Source organism: Euprymna scolopes, chromosome 22 (genome assembly GCF_053919585.1).
Source record: "Euprymna scolopes isolate OS-2025 chromosome 22, ASM5391958v1, whole genome shotgun sequence".
NCBI classification, from domain to species: Eukaryota; Metazoa; Mollusca; class Cephalopoda; order Sepiida; family Sepiolidae; genus Euprymna; species Euprymna scolopes.
In genome coordinates this window covers 59,257,066-59,279,115 of record NC_136503.1, presented here as the reverse complement: position 1 = coordinate 59,279,115, position 22,050 = coordinate 59,257,066, and the positions used below count along the sequence as shown (strand labels likewise).

Genomic DNA, 22,050 nt, shown 5'->3' with positions numbered 1-22,050 from the left:
TTAAAATTTAAGAAAAAAATCGAAGAAATATTCACACTAGGTCTTGGAAGACGTAACAAGTTTGAAGCCATATTTAAGCTTAAGAAAAATACTATGCCAATTTTAAAAGGAAGCCTAACCTTTCGCAGGAATAGAAAAAAACTGACGGGGAACTTGATGGATTGGAGAAATTAGAATTATATTTAAAGTAGAAACTAATTTATGGTCTGTTCCAATTGTCTACATCAAAACGAAATCAAAGCAAAGCAGGCTGCGCTGAGTTTTCGACAGACTTGAACACGGTTAGTAAAGATTACCATTACCCGATGCCGAGCCCAGAGGAGATTTTCAACAGGCTAAATGGCGGATGTATATTTTCAAAAATCGACTTATCGCACGCCTATGTCATAATTCCCGTCAAAGACGAATGTTCGAAGTTACTAGAGGGTTATTTAAATTCAACAGGTTTTCGTTTGGTATTAAGGTAGCAGCGTCCATTTTTCAACAAGCGATGGACGTCATGTTGAATGATTTGGAATTTGCATAGTAAGAAGCGCAACAGTCGACGAACATCAAGAGCTTTTCATTCAAGTATTTAAAAAAATTAGGACTTTCTGTTTAAATTCAAAGAGTCAAAGTGCGAATTTTGTTTGGAGGAAATTAAATATTTAGCATCCATAATCAACAGAAATAACAGAGGACCACATCCGGACTGGTCCACAGAAATTAGAGACATGCCAGCACCCATTAACGTGGAGACGCTACAAATTCTTCTCGGCCACGCTAATTACTATCAAGCGTCCATTACAGGAATGCACAATCTAAGAGCTACGATGAATGAACTATTGAAACAAGGCAAGACATGGGAGTTAATAGTAGTGTGTCAGAAAGCCTTTGAGTACATCAAGAAAATAGTTACATCCAACCTCTTTTTAACCCATTACATTCCAAAACTTCATATTGCAGTGACAAGTGACACCAGTTCATACGGTGTAAAAGTGTATATCCAACACATAATGCCAGATGGTTCAAGGAAACCAATTGCAAATGCTTCTAGAGAACTACTTCCAGTAGATAGAAGTTATCATCAGATACAAAAAGAGGTTCTGAGTATCATTTCATAGATACATTTACGGCAGGCACTTTATGCTAAAAACGGATCATAAACATCTGATCATAATCTTTGAGTCGAAAAAAGTTTAAATCTTTCACACGGCAAATCGGTTGTTGAGATAGAGTACCATTCTTCTCAATTACAACTTCCACATGGACCATCTTTCATCTACAAACATAAGTCATGCGGACAGTGTATCAAGACTTATACTGGTTCAAGAAGAAAAACTTGAAGAATCGATTATTGTAAAAGAACTGCCAATTAGACTAAATGAATTAATTCAAAAAAGAAACTGAGTATGATGATTTCATATTAGACGTAAAAAACAAAATTGTAACAATTTATGAAAAAGATTTAAGAAAACAATACTGCGGGACTTCTACCACGGTATTACTAGAAGGGAAACTTCATGAGGAGCTTTAAATATTTTAAAGGGACGGGTGTGGATATCGCAAACCTATGCCATCGATGTAAAAGGCTGTGCGTTAGAAGTTACGACACCACTCATAGTACATAAACCATGGTCCAAGATGGATCATTCCTGGACAAAATAACACATGGAGTTCGCTATACCAGTAGAAGAATATTACTACTTAATAGTGCGAGACAATTTGACAAAATGGCCAGAAGTGCTACGCTGCAAGAAGCTAACAACCAGTATCACAAGCCTTTCTACGTAAACTATGTATTCGGTTCGGATTGCCCGAGTGGGATGTGAGTAACCATAGGATGCAATTCACTTCTGAAGAGTTTAAGGACTTCTCTGAATTATACCAAATTAACCATATAGCAACATCGGCGTATCATCTGGAGCCCAACGGATTCGCGGAAAGATTTGTTCATATCTTAAAGGGCGCCATGAAAAAGCCACTGGAGTTCTAACGGACAAGACACTTAAGTAGTTTCTATATGTGAATAGGTTTACGCCTAACCAGAAAACATTTTTGACCTGCCACCAGCTGAACTAATATTCGCCAGGGTATTTAAGTCAATGTTTGACTAACTCTTGCCGAAACAGAATATAATGAAGAAAATTAGGCTCCGGAAAGAATTACTTTTCAAATGCTACAAAATCAACGTTGCGTTCCGAGAGCTAGACATAGTAGATATGAGAATCGGTGACCTAATTTACTTATGTAAAGGGCCGAAAAAGACTCATAAAAGGCACCAGAAACAACTAATAAACGCTGCTTAGAAAAAGCATAAAGAGAGTATACCGAATGAGGAGGAAGATCTCATAGAATAAATTGATAAAACTTGTCACGAGAACCTTCGCAAAATACTCTTGGGCCGAGGCGATATAGTTAACTAAAGAAGATTCTTTTAATCGGAAAATCGAAAACAACTAATAGGGAATTAATTAAATGTAATGTATAAAAGAATATTCAAATTAGCTAAAGTGTTTTTGCTAGTAATAAAAAGTGAAAAAGATGTTCATATGAATATTAATACACCAAAAAAAAGATTCATTGAAGTATATATATATATATATATATATATATATATATATATATATAGAGAGAGAGAGAGAGAGAGAGAGATACGAGTATGTAGAGACAATGTCAGCGAGCGATTCATATTGAGTGTTGTGTTTTTTTATACTGAGGCTATCCGAACAAGGAGCCCTACAACTTTACAATGGTGTAACGATATACCTTCAAATTTCTGCACATGTGTGCAGTGGTAGACACATTGAGAATTGAAGGGATTTCAAAGTAAAGTAGTTCGAGGAAACACATGTAGAAAACCATACACTATCCTCTGCTCTCTGTACAAAGAGATACATCTTATATTCTGTGTTTGTTGATTGGGTATAATTTCATAAGAAAATTATATATTTAATTATATCGTATACAGACAGGTTCAGTAGTGATTAAAAACCATCAGAGATAATGTATATACAGACTCATACATTATTTCCGAACATGCGAGTGTGTAGATCCTCAATTCATATGAAGATAATTCTAATACACATTTCATTTCTGGTCATTTGTATTTTTTCTTTTTGGTTATTTTGTTTATAGCAAGAAATGAATGATTTGTGATAATCACGTATACTTGAGCAGGTTCGGATCTGCCTAGATCCTTGGTCACAGTGTGATTATATTAAAGTTCAATATTCTATGCACGTCATTTTCTTTTACATTCGCTATAATTTCTATTCTGCCATAGCTTTTCTTTTAGTCATAAACTTACTTTCGATTCAGACTTTATAACCTCTGTTTAACATATGTAAGCTAGCCATTTCGGTAGTTTGTATTTTTGGCATATTATGATTTTTTCGTGAGTTTTAAAAATAATGCTAGTGTATATATATATATATATATATATATATATATATATATATATATATATATATATATTTGTATCTATATATACATATATACATATATATATACACATATATATATATACATTCCCTACCACATATACACAAACGCATGTATATATATATATATATATATATATATATATATATATATATATATATATATATATATATATATATATATATATATATATATACCCAGGAGGACCCTGTATCTTATTTTCTCAGAGATACCCAACTTTAAAACGAAACAATATTTCCCTAACTTGCAAGTTTTGATTATCGGTTATTTCAAGTTGATCTTGATATGGAAATTTATCTTGAATAGATGTAAAGCCTGAAGCATTGCCAAGTGTCTGCAAAGTTAAGAAGGTTTACAAAATATACACATTTAATGAATTAACAATTACATGAAATGAAACTATAAACTGACAATATCATACGTGCAATTTAATCGTATTAGATAATTTTCATTGCGTTATGTGAAATCCCATGACATGATAGACCACTACAACCACAATACCCCGTGCGTCATTGCTGAAATATAGGCTACTGGAATGCGTAGATTTTGTAAAAAAAATGGAACACTTGATTAAATGCAAAGACTCGAGTATGGAAAGACAAACGCCGAAAATTTACATCCATAGAATGGAAATATGTCACAAAGTTTAACAAGTTTTTTTTAATATAGATGCACAGAATATTATGATAGGTGTTTCAGTGTGAGCAGGTATGGTATAATAAATTATTGGGTTTATCTATTTTTTTTACTTCAATCATATTTTGCTTTTGTTTAGATACCCCCGAATTCGAAGTTATCTCCTTACAACCCGTCCTGTTCATAACCTATCATACTTTTCTAAATCAGAGTCCATTTTCTGTAGGGTGTTTTTGAACCCCGGGAACGACGGGTACTTCTGCTAGTGGGTAAATATATATATATATATATATATATACATATATATATATATATATATAAACATATATATATGTGTGTGTGTGTGTGTGTGTGTGTGTGTGTGTACCTGTTAGAGGAGATGACGAAGTTTTTGCAACTTTTGCAGTTAAGTGTTAACATCCTTCTACATACAGCGACTGGAATTTAGTATATATATATATATATATATATATATATATATATATAATGCTGGCATTGATTTTATATTTTTATTCCATTGAAAACGTAGTGAAATCGTACTGTTCTGAAAAAAATCTCTCATTGTTTAGAAATATTTTAATATCATATATTTTCCGCTTCATTTATTCCGAACATTTTATGTCCCAATAAAAAAAAAATAATCTACTCCGCTTTTTGTTTTCTAATATCATCTGTGCATGTGTTTGTTTTAAATCTTCATGATCAAACCACTAGAAACATATAAGGGAATTACATTAGAAAGCAAACAATAAAAGATAATAGCACAAACCTAGAATCAACAGATAGATAGTAAAAAGTAAATACGTTAAAATATTTTCATAGAAGTTATGGCTGAACGAATTTCTAACAAGCTCTTGCGTGCGTAACAAATGCATTTGACTAACCTCTGTTAAATTTAACAACTGATTAAATATATGTTACGCATAAACGAATATATTTCTGTGTTTTACCAGGATTGTACGAGACAAAAATACACGGGCTTATAAAACCAAAGGAATTCTCATATACCATATATACATCCCCGTAAAAATGTGCATATAATAATTTTATATGCATATATACGTTACTGTTTTAAATGAATTAATAATTAAAAAACGGCATGTATTTTTATTAGTTTTGTGACGATGAACCACAATCGGAGGCGGGAATTGCAATAATCGAAACTTAAGGGGGAGTGTAAGGATCGCGCAAAAAGGTGTACCTTATTCCCGATACAAGAAACGATTTTTTAATTGCTTTCTTTATATGATTTTGTTTACGCAAAATCCTTAACCGTTAGTTGTAATGTTATAAAAATAAATATTATTTTAATTTAAATTACCAGTAAAATAAAACAAAAACTATAAATATCCCGTTACAAGTTTGGTTTCACGTTTCAGAGTATATATGTACAGTTCAAAAAATAACAACTCTGTAGTAAAATATTAAGAGACTTGTAGAGAATCTGAATCAGTAATGTTCTAGAAATCGGGAATTTAGTCTGGAATAGAAAAATATTTGAATTGTTTTATCATAAATATATAAAATATATAAGATTATGTTTGTTTATTGCTCACAATACCACTTGAACTGCAAAGCAATATATATATATATAAATATATATATATATATATATATATATATATATATATATATATATATATATATATATATATATATATATACTAGCATGGGTTCCCAGCGTTGCCTATGTTGATATGAAGTTCCGTTTGAAGCACGACTGTATACTAATCATTTTCATCATGCGTAACGTGAATACCCCAAAAACAATTTCAAAAATAATAGAACATAAAATATGTATTTTTTTATTTTGGTAAATGTGTAGTTTAGTGGCGTAAAGTTTTTGCCAGACAAAAAAAAAATATATATATATATAAATTATTTATCTGTGTCTACATCAAAACGTAGATTCCATGAACAAAACTTCTTTCTTAAAAGTGCACGCCCGTGGAAATCTCGTCCGTTTGCCTGTTTCCCACCTGACTACAACTTGGATATCTTCAAGTCCAACATAACCAAATTCCTGATGAACCGCGGGCTTAAGTAAGACACTTTATCAACTCTCCAATACTAACGATTACTACGATATTATCCCATTGATTACTGTACACGCAATAACACTTATCCCCGAGTTGCTTCCGCGCCGTTATAAGCAAAAGAACAGATAAAACCATGTAAATGTTATCCCCACCAAAAAATGTGTCTGATACACTCTCCACCAGATATTTCGGCAGAAGAGATCACTGTACTAAGAAAACTCAAGATTTTGTGAACCTAAACAAATAACGTTTATAAATATTAATGCGTGCATTTATTTTTTTATTTTGGTAAATGTGTACAGCGTAAATTATTTTCACAACAGAAAATATAAAAACTAGTTATTTTTATATAAAACACATTGTTAGACCCAAAAGCTGAAATAAAACCAGATAAAAATAATTTTTATTATTTTTATCATTTATATTTATTATTCAAGGCCGCTATATTGCTTTTAAAATTTGTGATTTTTTAAGGTTTGGCATATTGCCCTTTTTAAGCTCTTTCATGAACTATGTTTTTGCCCGTCATATATATTTTTTGTAATGAAACAGCGTAAACAGGCCAAGTTTGGCCTTAAAAAGCCAGTCTGCCAAACCTAAAATAGGCCAAATTTGAAATGTTTGAGGCGTGACCATTTAGTCTAATACAAAATGATAAAAAAAACATAAAAATGATTTTTTTTTGTTTTATTTCAGCCTTTGGGCCTAATGATGTTTTATATAAAATTAAATAGTTTTTATAATTTTTTTGTCTGTCAAATAATCTACGCCGCTAAACAACACATTTACCATTATTTTTTTGTAAGGGCACTTTTGTACTGGCTTTTTTTTTGTAAATAAAGTAAATTTTAGATTTGTGTATTTTAGGGGGGATTTTCGATTTGCTTTTATTAGTCTTTTTAATGTAATCCACCCCCTCTAAAAACTTGAATTTTTCATATATTTTGGTTTGTTTTGTTTACTAAATTGTTAGGTGAAAGTATAGAATGGTCCCATTAAAATAATGAAATTTATCCTTATTTTATGTTCTCAATGCAATCCCCCCACCAGAAAAAAACAAATAGCATTTGTCAGATTTTGCCATCACCCTCAATCGCTAAACTTGGAAAAATGCTAGAGGTGGCATGTCTCGTTGAACACTTAGTGGCCAAAATGTGGGTGCTCATTTTACGTAAAATTCACATAGAAAAGTGATTCCCTCCTCTCTAACACTTTTTCTTCAATTTTTTCTCTCAAAATATTTATAAAGGCGGTTTAAATGCATTAGGCTGAAAAAAGTAGATCGCCAATTTTTTAAGGGTTAAACACCGCTGGGTCTCGTCGTATAAAGTTTCCTTTTAATTAGACAATTAAGGTTGTAATCGATGGAATTAACGCGAAAAAGGGGGAAAATTGTAACTTGTGGAATTTAGAGGGACTCAGTAAATCTTTATTTTTTAGGTATTAAACGACGCTGCATTACGTGGTAAAAATTTACCGATTTCTGTATTGCCGTAAAGAATAAAATAAAAAAAAACAAATTAAATCTTTACAGTTTTTTTCCATAAGTGTTTTTTTATATTTTTCTATCTACACAGAATTATTTTTCCAGCTAGAAACTTAATGAAAGTACCAAATGATATTTGGTTTACGTTTGTTTTTTATGGATAGCATCTAGGGTCAACTAACACTACGAAAATGTTTTAAAAAAGATCGCTGTTCGAAACATTAATTCTAAAATAAAGTAAATTAAATATATTATCAATATAATTGCTGTGTAAAATTTATTAAATAACAATTTTAAATAAAATACTTAAAATGACTATCTCGCTAAAAACATTTACTAAGACACCGCTAATTAATAAATTAATTTTTCTTAATTCCATATCCAAGTAAGGGCATCTCTTAATTGTATATTTTTCCAAGTATAGTACTATATATAGAAATAAATGAAATAGTAAAGTAAGGCACGTTTTGTATATATTAATCACATTGGGAGCAAACAAACAACCAGGCAGGAATAGGAATAGCTCTCTCTCTCTCTCTTTATATATATATATATATATATATATATATATATATATATATATATATATATATATATATAAGCAATACATACACGCGGTTGCCAGGAAATAAACATATTTCCTGCAAAGAGTTTAGTCATATACTAGTTTAGATACATTGAATATCCTAAGTTGTTTCAATTGTTTGGGGAATTTATTTTATCTTTATTTTTATCTTAATAATCTAAGTACATTTAACTAAATGTAAATTAAATTAAAAATAAATACCTCACCTATAATTAATATTATGTACATACTATTTCTAAATATAATATATGAACACATTTTATCACCCATTTAAGATTTACAAAAAAAAAAAGAAGAAAACCAGTGTACTATATCCAAACACTTGATAATATAATATCAGCAAATAATTTTAATTATATCATAAATAAATGAGAGGTCACAAATAAAAATATGAGGGAGATTTTTAGTTGAATTGATCACGTTGTATTTACACGGCAAAAACTCGAACAGTTACAATCAAAACTTAAATAGCGAAATATAAGTTTATTATGTTACCAAGCTAAAATAGTAAATACATAAAGTGTATTTTACTGTTTGATTTTACCCGTTCTTTAAACATAATTATAGCAGTGAAAATTTCAAAACCAAACTAAAGTAACGGAGTGCATGTTCATTATGTAACGAAAATAATATAATAAATACAAAAGTGTTCATTTTTTGCAATAGGATTTTCTCAGGTAATTGCTTATTTAGCGTGTTACATCTACTCGTTAATAGTGTTTTTAATGGGAATTTTGTTCCGGCATTTGTCTGTATAATATTGATAGTAACGGACAACAATACACACAGCACAGAACGCACGTTCCTAAGAAGGTCGTTTCCACATTAGTTACAGTTGCACGACATCTTTTACCACAACTATAAAATGTATTCAGGTACGTAGGCATGTAACTTATGTTGCCCTCCGTAAGGAGAACTCTAGACATATTGCTACCTCATTGACACAGACCACTCAGAGATAATGTAGAATCAGGATATGTACATTTTGTTCTTAAAAAAGCTAAATATAGAATAATGTTCAGGAACATCAGAGGGGTGGTTAATATTACCTATATCATAAGCCAAATGCCCTTTACTTTTACGTGCACAAGATTCTTCATTTAAAAGAAATATTTTTTTAAGCATTTTTATATTTTTAGTTAACATTTCATATTTCAATTGCGTGTGGGGGAGATTCAGATAATTATTTTTGTATGTGATTCCCCCTAATTCTATTTAATGAAATCTTTAGAAATATAGTACACTCCTACGGAAGTTTTACTATATATATATATATATATATATATATATATATATATATATATATATATATATATATATATATATATATATATACACAAATATATATACACAAATATATATACTGAGCTAATATGTATTTTATCCTTACCGTGAATTCGTAAATAAAAAATACAGATGGATTCTATGTTACTGGTTTCATTAATTAAACAATTCCCATTAATATTTATATAATCTGCTGAAACATTCTGAAAACTGATTTTTACAAGACAAAGATGATTTACATTTGATAGTCCCAAAATATTTAGTTTTTACATTTGATACTCCCAAAATATGAAGTTTTAATAATAGGTCTTTGAGAAAAGGAATCGTATGTTTTCTAATTATATCACTTTCATTTTACTATTCATATTTTACGCTTTTTCCACATCTATCAATGAACAATGCCTATAACCGTGTTAGAAAACATGCATAAAATTATGACGTCACAGATTCAATGGCAAGCCTTAGAAGTTTCTGGTAGTCACTTATTAAAAAATCACCTTTCATTAATTTACGAGACGCAAATAAGAATTCGTGCGGAAATAAACTCATAATTTTTATTCTGATTTCATTTGAGTACTTAAGATTTTTAGTTAGTTTTTCTTCCTCCAAAGCAACGTTGGGGAACAGGGCGTGCTAGTTAAGAATAGATAATAATAGTGATGCTAATATTAGTGCAAAGATAATTAGAATAATTATGTTTTCTATGTTTAAATTTACTCTCCTACCTTTTTTTCATACGGTTTAAACGTGCACACGTTTGACATTTAACATTTAAGACTAATACTTAGGCCCATGCCTTGCATGCGGAATCTTTTTCCTAAAAATAAATACTGGTCAAATATGCAGAATTACATAGTATTAAAGTATTCTTGATAATATTAACCCAAGTAACGAGTAATGGTGCATCGTCTCTTAGCGATTTCTTTCAAGTAACAGCACGAAGCTCAATAACCACCCGACAAGATCAAGTCTTGTACTGTAATCCAATAATATCAACACCCCACAAAAGGTATACTTTGCGCTATTTAAATCGTCAATTGCGGTGAGGAAAATGTATCTTTTGAACTTCTTTACAAGGGACAAAAAATATATACTATAACTTATTTAAATGGTGAGTTGCAGAGAGAAAACCTATGTTCTTATCTTCTTTATAAACTCAGTGATGTAAAAAGAGAAATTTGATGGACCATTTGAATAGTAATGTATCTTATAGACTTCGTATTACACCTTGAATTCTTAAAACTTCTGCCAAAAAGAAAAGAAAAAAGTGTTAATAGACGTATTGTTTTCTGACTCTCATTTTTTCGTTAGATGAGTATATATTTTACTTGGACTTATATTTTGATTATAGATTACTATTTCGTCCTTATATGTATCTCTTGTTTTAGTTATTTAGAAATAATCTAGGACCCAGTGAGTATTTCTCGCTCTTGTAGACAAAATCATAAACGACTTTTTTTCCTTACAAACAGTATTTTGTAAGATTATTGTGTTAACATGATCGAAATATGTACGGGTATTTTTCTTCATATTATCGCTTTCGATATTCCATCCGTTTTGTGTCAAAGAATGTAAACTTTCAAGTATTAGAATATGGGTACATATAAATTCTCCAAAAATAAGGGTATGCACAATTACTATCAGCGATTATATACAAGGCAGGATTAGACTGCCCGACCCTAAGAGAAAACATTAAAGCAAGCAATGGCGCCAGATCCACGTAGTTTTATAAATATACATATCTACAGTATATATATATATATATATATATATATATATATATATGTATATATATATGTATATATATGTATATATATACATATGTGTGTGCGTTGGTTCGTTCATGTATATATATATATATATATGTGTGTGTGTGTGTGTGTGTGTGTGTGTGATTGTCTATTTGTGTGTTGACAACCACAATTTAATATAGGAGATGTAAGAGAAATTCGTTCAACTATTACAAATTAATTGATACTTCATAGACGTAAAACGAGAAAATACTAAAAAGTGCAAGACTATTTTCTCTTTACAAGTCAACTACGTTTCAAACGGTTTTGGTATAATACAAACAGTCATTTATTATATACTGTTGATCAGTTTTCCAAAAATGTTCTTTGCTTTACTATTTTATAGATAATGGGTTTACTTCTCCGATCCTTATCGTGTGTCGACAGAAAAGAAACATCTTTTTTGCCGACTTAACATTTTCAGCTTAGTTAAAATCTTCTTTTTTTTTCGACTTTTTCCCCCTTTTTTGCTGTTATATTTTCGATTTTTTTTAATTCAATGATTTTTCATGTTATAATTTTTTGTCATTCAATGTATTTTTTTTCAATTGGGTTGTTTAAAGTTATTTATTTTTTCACCTTGATAGGCTTCACTGCGATTATTCTTTATCTAATGTATTTCTTTTAATTTTAAAATTTTAAAGCAATTTTTACACGAATGTTCTTTTATTGTCTAGTTTATTAAAAAAATAAATGCATATCACAAGTAAATGTTGACAAGTATACTGGAAAAATAACTAAATATGCAAGCACATTAAACTATAGATTAGTAAAACATTGGTATTATCTTACCGAATAGTAAGAATGGAAAACGTTAAGGCTTGGGACCACATGGCGTTGTTTCTTAAAAGCAATATTGTCTTGTAAGGGTAATAAATACGGAGCGTAGACACACGTGTGTTTTATCTGGAAACCAAACATTAAGAGAAATTTGACGTTAGTAGCGGGTCCATATACAAGCATCAAATCTGGGCACCGTTTTTTTTTTACAGCAAAACTGTAACGTCGTCTACACAGGAGTGTGCCATACTTCCTTTGTTGCTCTCGATCGGTAAATTTAACAATACAAAATGAAGACAACGGAAAAACATAAAAATACGCGTATTTGTCTATACATATATATATATACATATAGTTACATCAAATGCATATATCCCCCTATACACCTACATATTTATATATATTAATGTATATATATATATATATATATATATATATATATATATATATATATATATATATACGTGTGTGTGTGTGGTTGTTGTTGCATGTGTGTGCTATTTCGTAGTGTAGCTGATAAGTCGCAGAGTGGATTTGATTTTAATTTGTTAATGGCTTCAATTCATATGTACTATTTGGGATTCAGTGTAAAAGTATTGTAACAATTTTCATATGTTAGCTAAACGTTAGCTAAGTGTTAATCGTCGGGAACTTTTATCAAAAGACCAAATCAAAATAATAATTAATTTAGGTTGAGTTGTCCTATATCAGCTGAAGAATTATATTTTTTTAGATTGAAACGTATTCAATTTCAGATAATTAAAAACGGTTCTTAGTTCAGTCATTAATAATATATAGTGTTTTTTTATATATAGTTTATTTTCTTTATTTTTTGTTATTATCTGAATTTTTATAGTTTCCATTCTAAAATAAGATATATATATATATACATTTTTACTAGTATTTATATATATATATATATATATATATATATATATATATATATATATATTAGTGATGAGAAGATTATAACATTTTCCCGATTCTAATAAAATTAACGTTTCATTTCTAAATTTTAGATTCAGTATGATACTCGATTCCGATTCTTTAAAAAGTTTATAAATATTTTATCAGAGATTTTTCTTTAATACTAAATTATTACAGAAACTCGCGGTAATTTCCGTGTATACTTTTTCATATGTTTTCCTTGTAATTGATTTAAAATTTGAAGACAAGAGATTTAATTTGGTTTTAACACACAGCTAGATTGTATTAATTAGTGTAGAACATGCTAGATAAAGTTTTCATAAACAGTTGAATATAGTTGACAATTGGTAGAACAATTAGGAAACGACGCAAGAACAAACTATTTTAGAACTTCCCCTCGTTAGTAAGAACGAATTTCTTAATAATAATGTTACTATTTAGAAAAGCATTAACATGAGCAGGGTGTGGACTTTACTATACTGCGCCTTCTCTATGCGAAAGAAGTTACAATTAACTTTTAATTATTAAAGTTTGGTGGGTTATTAAATTGATTTACTTTTCTTGTAAAAAATTAAAAAAAACAAGATGGGAAGAATAATAATAATAATGATGATGATGATGATGATGATGATGATGATGATGATAATAATAATAATGATGATGATGATGACAAATTTGTAGGTTAAAACTCTCAGATAAATCCTCATTCTAAAATGAAATATTACTTTTTTGGGGTGACTATTTGTTCAGCCCGGCTTTGTGCGGGCGGTATATACTGTTCATAACTTCCTCTAAGCGTGAATACACTTTATGTAATATTTTAAATGTTTAAACCAAAAATTGTCTTAATAATTTAATCGAGACCGACGAAGTAATTAAAAAAATATTGTTTAAACAATTTGGACGACTTAACATGTATCATTTTGGCCTCAAATCAAAATAAAAAGTTTTACCCATGCACAAGTTACGTACATGAAAGATTTCAAGTGCTAAGACTTAAAATTGGTCTGGGAATTTTGTAGGATCTTCAAAGGTCAACTCTTTCAACGTTGACGTTTTGGCAGTCCAATTTTCGACCGAAAACTGGTTTAAATCCTAGCCGCATGTCTGAATACCCGTTATGCATAAATTTTAAATGTTAAGACCAAAAATTGTGTGCTAGACAACATAAAGATAAAATCGTTTGAACTTTGACGCTTTCGCAGCTCAAATTTCAGACCTAAACCGACAAACAGTTTGCCCTATCTTTGATTACACTTTATGTAAAATTTCAAATGTTTAGATAAAAAATTGGCTGACTAATTTTGCAGAGGTCAATTTTTTTTTACTTTGAACCCAATTTGGCCTATTTTACATTCGTGTTCTCTGGCTCTAATAAAAAAAAAGTTTGATCCAATATCCAAGTAACCTACATTTAAAATATCAAGTGTTTTAACCTAAAATTGACAGAGAAGTTTAGTAGAGTTTTCCAAGGTCGAGTCTTTGAACTTGGATCCATTGACAGACAAATTTATGGGCGAATACTAATGAAAAAAATGTTCCCATATCTGAATATGTAAAAATCGAGTTCGGATGTCATTTTTTTCAGTTACTTTATGTAATTAATAGTAAATTTTAGATTGATAAAACACATCAAATTTTGAAAAAAAAACTGCCAATGTGACTATAGAAGTTAATTTATTCAACACTAAATTCTAGCAGCGACACCGGCTACAAACTACAGGCAGGAACTAACTCTTACAACCTCGAGATTTGAAATCCATTTCCTCCTGGCTTGTCACAAGCCAGCACTTTATCACGTGACCGAGTATTCAAATCTCGAGTCTGTAGAGTCGAAATTGGTAGAGTTATTTAGTAGGGAAATGTACACACGCAGACATAAATATTCCCTTTTATAGATATATAGATTACATGTAAAACCCTTTTAAAAACCTTACAAGAAGAAAACATAATCATTTTAGTATTTTGAGTGGAAGATCTATTTCGAATATAAATTCAACGTAAAATAATCATCATTTCTGGATGTAAACTAAAGAGTTGAAAAGGGTAACGAAAGAAAGAGCCATGGAAAAACGGTTATTTTGGACATCTAAGAAGAAACGGACAATTATTGATTAAATATACATTGAAAATAAATTTTAGAACTGTTTTTCTATAGATATTGTTTTATAACACCCCCCACTTCCTACTCTAATTAAAACAATATTAATATTCCAATTGTTCTGTTTTGGGCTCTAGACTCGTGAATTTCTTTGTCAACGCGAGAATCTGCAAATAAACTCTGACCGAGGTTACATCGACCGAATCCTAAACAAAGTGCAGTATCCTTTTTGGTGCTACACTTCAAATATTCTCTCCTCGTTAAATTAAGGAACACTCCTTCTTGATTGAGGCAATTTAAACTTTTGTTCCAACCCTGAGTGCTCTTATTTTCGAGCTAGATATTTCCCCCACAAAAAAACTGTGTCTGATTTTTCCATATATGGTGGCAAGTAAATAGAAACGCTCAAGATGAGACCAGTAGTACGAAGCGTGTCCATAATATAAAAAGAAAAACGATCTTATTCTGTTTTAGTGAACACCTCACATTTTAACCTTTATTTTTTTAAATATAATTTATGGGGAGAGTAACTCCTTATTAAAAAAAAGTATTGAACAGCAAGTTATTTTGAATGTATATCTGCTCAATAATTGCTCTAAATTTATATGCGCTATTAACCGTCCATCCTAAGTTCTAAAATAAGCTTATTTTAGTGTGTTCACAAATATCGCCTCGATAAGAAAAAAATCATTGAGGGAGGGCACTTTTAAATGTACATATATTGTTGCTTTATTTGACAAAAGTGTAAATGTTTTTCCTTTATGTATTTTATCGAAGACTGCTAAATTCATTGTGAAATGTATATGCATATATATATATATATATATATATATATATATATATATATATATATATATATATATATTTAACTTTTGCGAAACTTATCTTTCTCAAGTTACAGCAAAATACTTACTTCTCTACAGGACACGGTGGTCAAAAAAGTAAGGGTTAAGCGGCCCCAGGAAAATAAAAATAAAACTTGTCCATATGTTTGAAATATGTTAATATTAGCTTTGAACTCTAGGAGAAGTGTCTTATTTATATTTAATAAGTAGATGCCAAAATACCTGAGCATCCCATACCGTTTTAAAAGGGGATAGATACGTGAGCCCTAAAATGTTTATTTTGATTCATCAATAAAAAATTAAAATGCGATCCCTTCACACACTAAAATACAATGCAAAATAAACTGCGATTTTTTATAATCATAGTTCGACAAAGAACAAAGGACAATAAGAAATTCAGAACTAATACATTTCACAATCGATTTCTCCATTTAAAATGGCATAGGTCATTAAAAAAATTACATTATTTTGCGTTGATACTTTTTTAATCACAACAAACATTTCCATGAAATAGCTCAACAATACCGATGGAATGTTCGTTTCTTAATAATAAAATCTATTCGAATATCGAATTGTCTCAATGCTTCATACGAAAATGTCTTGTCAACGATATTAGAAATTGTAAAAATATTAGATCTGTTTTTTTTTTCAGTACTGCCTCTTCCCGGAGGAAGTAACTGTGCCCAATTTTACGCTTAACAGCTCTGGGTGGCTATCTGAAATATTTGTAGGATTTTCATGCTAAAGTTGGTCTTCATAATTTAATAAACAAGGTGTGGCGAGGGCCAGAGAGGGTTATTTTAGACGTCATTAGTGGATTCATTTACATTTGGGATATTGCTTAAATCACGTTTACAAGTAAAATTAAGTGTCCATTAAAGTTACGTTATGGCGAAGCAAAAATGAACCATATTAAAAGGACGTTCATATATATAAAAAAAGAAATAAATAAAACATTGACGGGTATTATTATCAGTAGCTGGTAAATGCTTACATAACGGGAACTATATTTTTTAAATGAAAAATACTAACAACAAATAATTGCAAAAAAATCTATAAAATTGAGTCCATAAAAAGAAAAGTATTTAGGTGGTAAAGCTTAAGCAAACTTGTGGTTTTGTATACAAATTCATATTTATTACATTTAGTAGAAAATGAATACAACAGCCTTTGAAATAAAGATAAATAGTATTTTTTATGAAAAAATGTTAATAATAATGAATATTATACTTTGGTTAAGTAATACCTTTACGTAGATCGTTGTTAATGATATTTAAGTCCTTAAATTCTTCATTAATAATGTAAAAAGATGAACATTTACTTAGTGTCGACTTTCAGACGATTTTTACTTTGTAAATAAATGTTCCCCTTATAGTAAACAATCGTATAAACTCTACAGAAAACATAGGCGCTGATTAATATTTCCTAACTTAGGATATCAGGATGGAAAATTCATATTTATTTGAATTCCAGGATTGAAAAAGATCATCGTCACATTGTATATTTAAAAATAAATAATATGTTTCCACTTCCATCTTTAAGAAATATATTTGTTTCTTTTTATTTCCTTGTCTGCTTTATTCCGTTTTTGGTGTCAGCTTTTGTTTGTCTGTTTTTAATTCATAATAAAAATTAAACTCGTATTTGCCTCTACAGATACGTCAGGCAAGTAAGTTTCCATAATTTGTGATACACTTAGTTATTTTAAAGGAAACCAGACTTGAATTTGGAATCGGGGTATACAGGTAGAATGAGGTTTTTATACTGTAAACACTTATTAACTCTATCATTAAACGAAGTTTTGCATGATGAAAGGATTGAATCACACCCATTAAACAGCTCACTTTCTTCTCTTTTAACCCCCTGACGAATAACTTTTATTTGTTGTATAGTATAAGAGAAAGTTGGTTTTTTGCTATAAAGTACATTTGTAAACTCACTGAATTGTTTCAGTATTTTTAATATTTTTCTAATATCTTCCATTGATTAAATTCTAGAATTTTGCTTTACATGTTTACTGTAACATCAAATAAGAGCATATTTTTTTTTTCAAATAATCTTGTATTGATATCCTGATTGAATCTATGGTTGGGTAAATTAATTTTTTAATGATATTCCTGGTACTTTGCAAAAGCTGTAGGTAAATGATTAAACTTGCCAACTCGTTGTTTACAAATTGACATGATGAGATGCACGAATTCGTGTGTACAAATGGCATCATTAAGTATAAACTCGAACGTTTGTAATATAGCTGCAAAATTGGTTTGTACAGTTGTTGCCGCCAAATTAGCTGCATTATCTTGTATAAAACATGTATTTTACAAGAAATATCACACCATTCTACTCTGTTATCGATAGTTTTACTAACATTGACTGCACTCTGTGATGCTTTAAATGGTCTAAACACTGCCCATTTTTATTCAAAGTTTTATTGATCCAATTAGACGTCATACTATGAAAAGATAAGTTCGCTGTACAAACAGCCCATCAATCATTGGAAAGAAGAAAATAAGTAGCATCGTTAATTTCCTCCGCTTTCCTATTTCTAATATTACTATATATATATATATATATATATATATATATATATATATATATATATATATATATATATATATATATATATATATATATCATGCCCAATATTTTCTTTTTTATACTTTCTAGAAGTTTTATTTTGGACGACGATGTCGTGTTGCCTAAAAAAGTCGCAGACAATTTTGATTTGTTTTATAGTTGAATCGTCGATAGACGGCACCCTTTCATCCCTTTTTTCATTTTCTCTGCTTTTCCTTTTGGAGTCGTGTACGATGCTATGTATGCCAGTGTTTATAACATATTTAATGAGGTCCCTGTAGTTGTTTGTTTGTTACACAGTTTGCATATTGATTTATTTTGCTCATAAGAAATCTTTAAAAGTGTACAAACCATACGTTGCTGCTTAACACTGGATCCACTTTCCACAATTTGTGTATAAAGATAAAAAACTACAGTTTATAATATTTTGATTTGTCTTTGTAAAGAAAAAAGGTTTTCTAGTGTGTATGTGTAGATGTACACAATGAATCATTCATTGCATAATTTTAAAAAAATGTTTATTGTCGTCACTTATTTTAAAGTGGCATGATCAATATTCTTCAAATGCTATTTGTGCATTTGTAAATGACTGGACTACATTGAAGATAATTAAGTTTTAACATCCATTTTGAAAAGACGAGACACATTATTGCAACACTGTTCTAAGCATTATTGCATTAAAAAATTTGGTCTGCATTAAATTATAGAAATTTCTTTAAAATAGCTCCAGGATTTACTCGGAACTTTGATTCTAAGTAAACCCTTTTGTATTAAAAGACGGAATGTTTATAGGTTGTTTACATCCAATCGTTTTGTGAACAGAGATTAGATAAACTACACAATAACAGTCAATATCTATCGTTTTATTACAAGTTGATTCAGAAAAAAAATAACATTCCCAATTCAATTTAAAAAAAAAATAATTTGGTAAAAAACGGCAAGATTAATATCTTGCCGTTTTTTACCAAATTATAATTTTTTTTAAATACTGAGGACATACGAGGGGCGTGCAATAAGTACTGCCCCTGACCGACTTTCCGTTGTCTGACCTAGCTAAAATTTTGCATGTGCAATGATTTATATCTCTGCGGGTTATGTGGCAAATTACAGCTGTGAACTAATTGTGGTTTCTGTTGTACAGGTGTTTGAACTGAGTCAGTTGTGAAACGGAGCCTGTTGAATGTCGAGCAGTCATGCGTTTTTTTGTATTTGAAAGAACGCACACCACAGGAGACTTTTGATGAAATGAAAGACACCTATATTGATAATGTCCCATCATATAGCCTTGTAGAACGCTGGCATCGTGAATTCAAACATGGCCGGAAGTCTGTGGAAACAGCTCACAGACCTGGTCGCCCCCCTTTTGCCATTGATAAGGCATCTGTCCGTCAAGTTGAGGCTGCCATTTTGGAAGATCGGCACATTACTATTCGCGAAGTAGTCCAAAATATCAAGATTACTACAGGATCCGTGAAAACTATCATTCATGACCATTTGCATATGCATAAGGCATCTGCCAGATCAATTCCCAGGTTGGTCACATAATTCCAGAAGCGAGGACGCGTCGAGTGCTCGAGGATGAATTTGAAGATGTGCCAAGAAGATTAGTCAACGTTTTTCAAAAGACTGATTACACAGGATGAAACCTGGGTCCATCACTACCAAAGCCCAGTCAATGCAGTGGAAGCACTTGGACTCACCACCTCCAATGAAGGCAAGGGTGCAGCCCTCAGCTGGCAAGGACATGCTTACGGTCTTCTGGGACCAGGACGGAGTAGTGATGACAGTTTTCCTGGAAAAGGGCACCACAATTACAGGAGCCTATTATGCTTCACTTTTTTTAGGAAATTAAGGGAAGCTATCAAAATCAAGAGGCGGGGCAAGATCAGCAAAGGTACTCTCCTCCTGCAGGACAACGCTCCGGTCTACAACTCGCATGTCGCCAGATCAGAAACACAGGCGTATGGTTATGAAATCCTCCACCATCCTCCCTACTCTCCTAACCTTGTAACCTTTGACGTTCAACTCTACCCAGCCATGAAGTTGTTTTTGAAAAGAAAACTTTTCCCAGATGATGCAGCCTTGATTTATGAAGTCACGTCGTGGTTGGAGGACTAACCTGGGGTGTTCTACGAAAACGGTTCCAAGAGCTAAATCAAATGATGGGAGAAATGCATAACACTGGGTTGTTCCTATGTAGAGAAAGACTAATAATCGTGCTAAGTTTTGTTGTTCTACTGCTATAGGAAGAGAATCAGGGGCATTACTTATTGCACGGCGCTAGTAGCGTGAGAAAAAAGGTAAAAAATCCTGGTAACAACACGTAAAAGTAGACGTTTAAAATGTACTTTACATATTATTTGGGACGTATCTACTTTCAAACTTTGGAAGAATAATACAAAAAAAACTTGAATTTAGGGAAAAAAATAGCACTTAGAAAAAATGTCAACAGTAAAAGTAGCAATAGTGGATGAAACTGAAAATGGGTAATTGAAATAATATGGCTTAATACCTTACAATAAATTTACCAAAATATTGGACAGGATACATAAACAGAAAAGATAAGAAGTCAATTTAAAAAATAGCGGTACCTCCCTTACTCCGATTTTACTTTTTATGGTCTCACATCAGAGAAACCTTATACAGTTTGAAAAAGAAACAGTTATAAGTTAAAACTAAGTCCACTTAATTCCGGGTTCCAATCTAAAAATCAGAAAATAATCTCTTATAATTTTTCTAGTTTTAGACGCGGATAAATTTTTCTTTAATTCACGATTTTGGACACTTTAGAATTAGTCATGCATTCGACAGAAGCATACATATTTGGAGGTCAGTTTTATATATAAATTTAATATAAAACGATTCTTTATAAAAGGGCATCCTTACTTATTAGGGGGGGCTAAGCAATTTGTTATTCTTTGATAGGAGCTGAATTCTGTGCAATTTTATGGAGAGATGCTTTCTAGCGGGATTTTGATACTTCCCCCGAAAAAAAGATTTTTACGGTTTTCTTTTTGTGCTATGTTGAAATTAGAAAATATTTTCAAAATCACGCAAATCAGTAGAAAAATAGTTGCAAGTAATAATAGAAGTTTTGGAATTTACGAATTTATCGTAAGTTTTTATGTTTTGCAGTTGTAGAGTTACAATTTGACAAATGTACTTATCCCCATTATTTTTTTTCATATCGCCCATTTAATGCCTAGCGTCGATCTTTAGGATTTTTACCGAAAAATGGCTCAACACATCTTCTTCTGGACACTTTCATAATAATTTTGTGAATTTATACTAACGTCGACATTACACATTATTATGTAATGTTTTCTATGGAACGTATTTGATTGAAAGTGTATTACATAGCATTATTCAGCACGATCACTCACGGTTTAAGAAAATGGATTCTTACAAGAACTGACTGATTGTCAAGTTTTATGGCTCATGGTGGCACGATAATCCTATATAATAACACGAAAATTGTGACGTAAAAATGTAGGGCACTGACAGTTTTTTGCCGAGTGAAAATATACTTAAAATATATTGATTTGCAAACATGGA

General features: G+C 30.6%; 1 protein-coding gene across 1 annotated transcript; it reads left to right on the top strand.

Moving 5' to 3' along the window:
- Window positions 1-713: 713 nt before the first annotated feature.
- LOC145243714 (uncharacterized) lies at window positions 714-1,103 on the top strand. The gene has a single exon (XM_080106768.1). The coding sequence runs from the start codon at window positions 714-716 to the stop codon at window positions 1,101-1,103; it is 390 nt and encodes a 129-aa protein (XP_079962894.1).
- Window positions 1,104-22,050: the final 20,947 nt, after the last annotated feature.

What these genes read in the sequence shown, in the direction of transcription:
- LOC145243714 (XM_080106768.1), top strand. Translation starts at nt 714, where the DNA reads ATGCCAGCACCCATTAACGTGGAGACGCTACAAATTCTTCTCGGCCAC.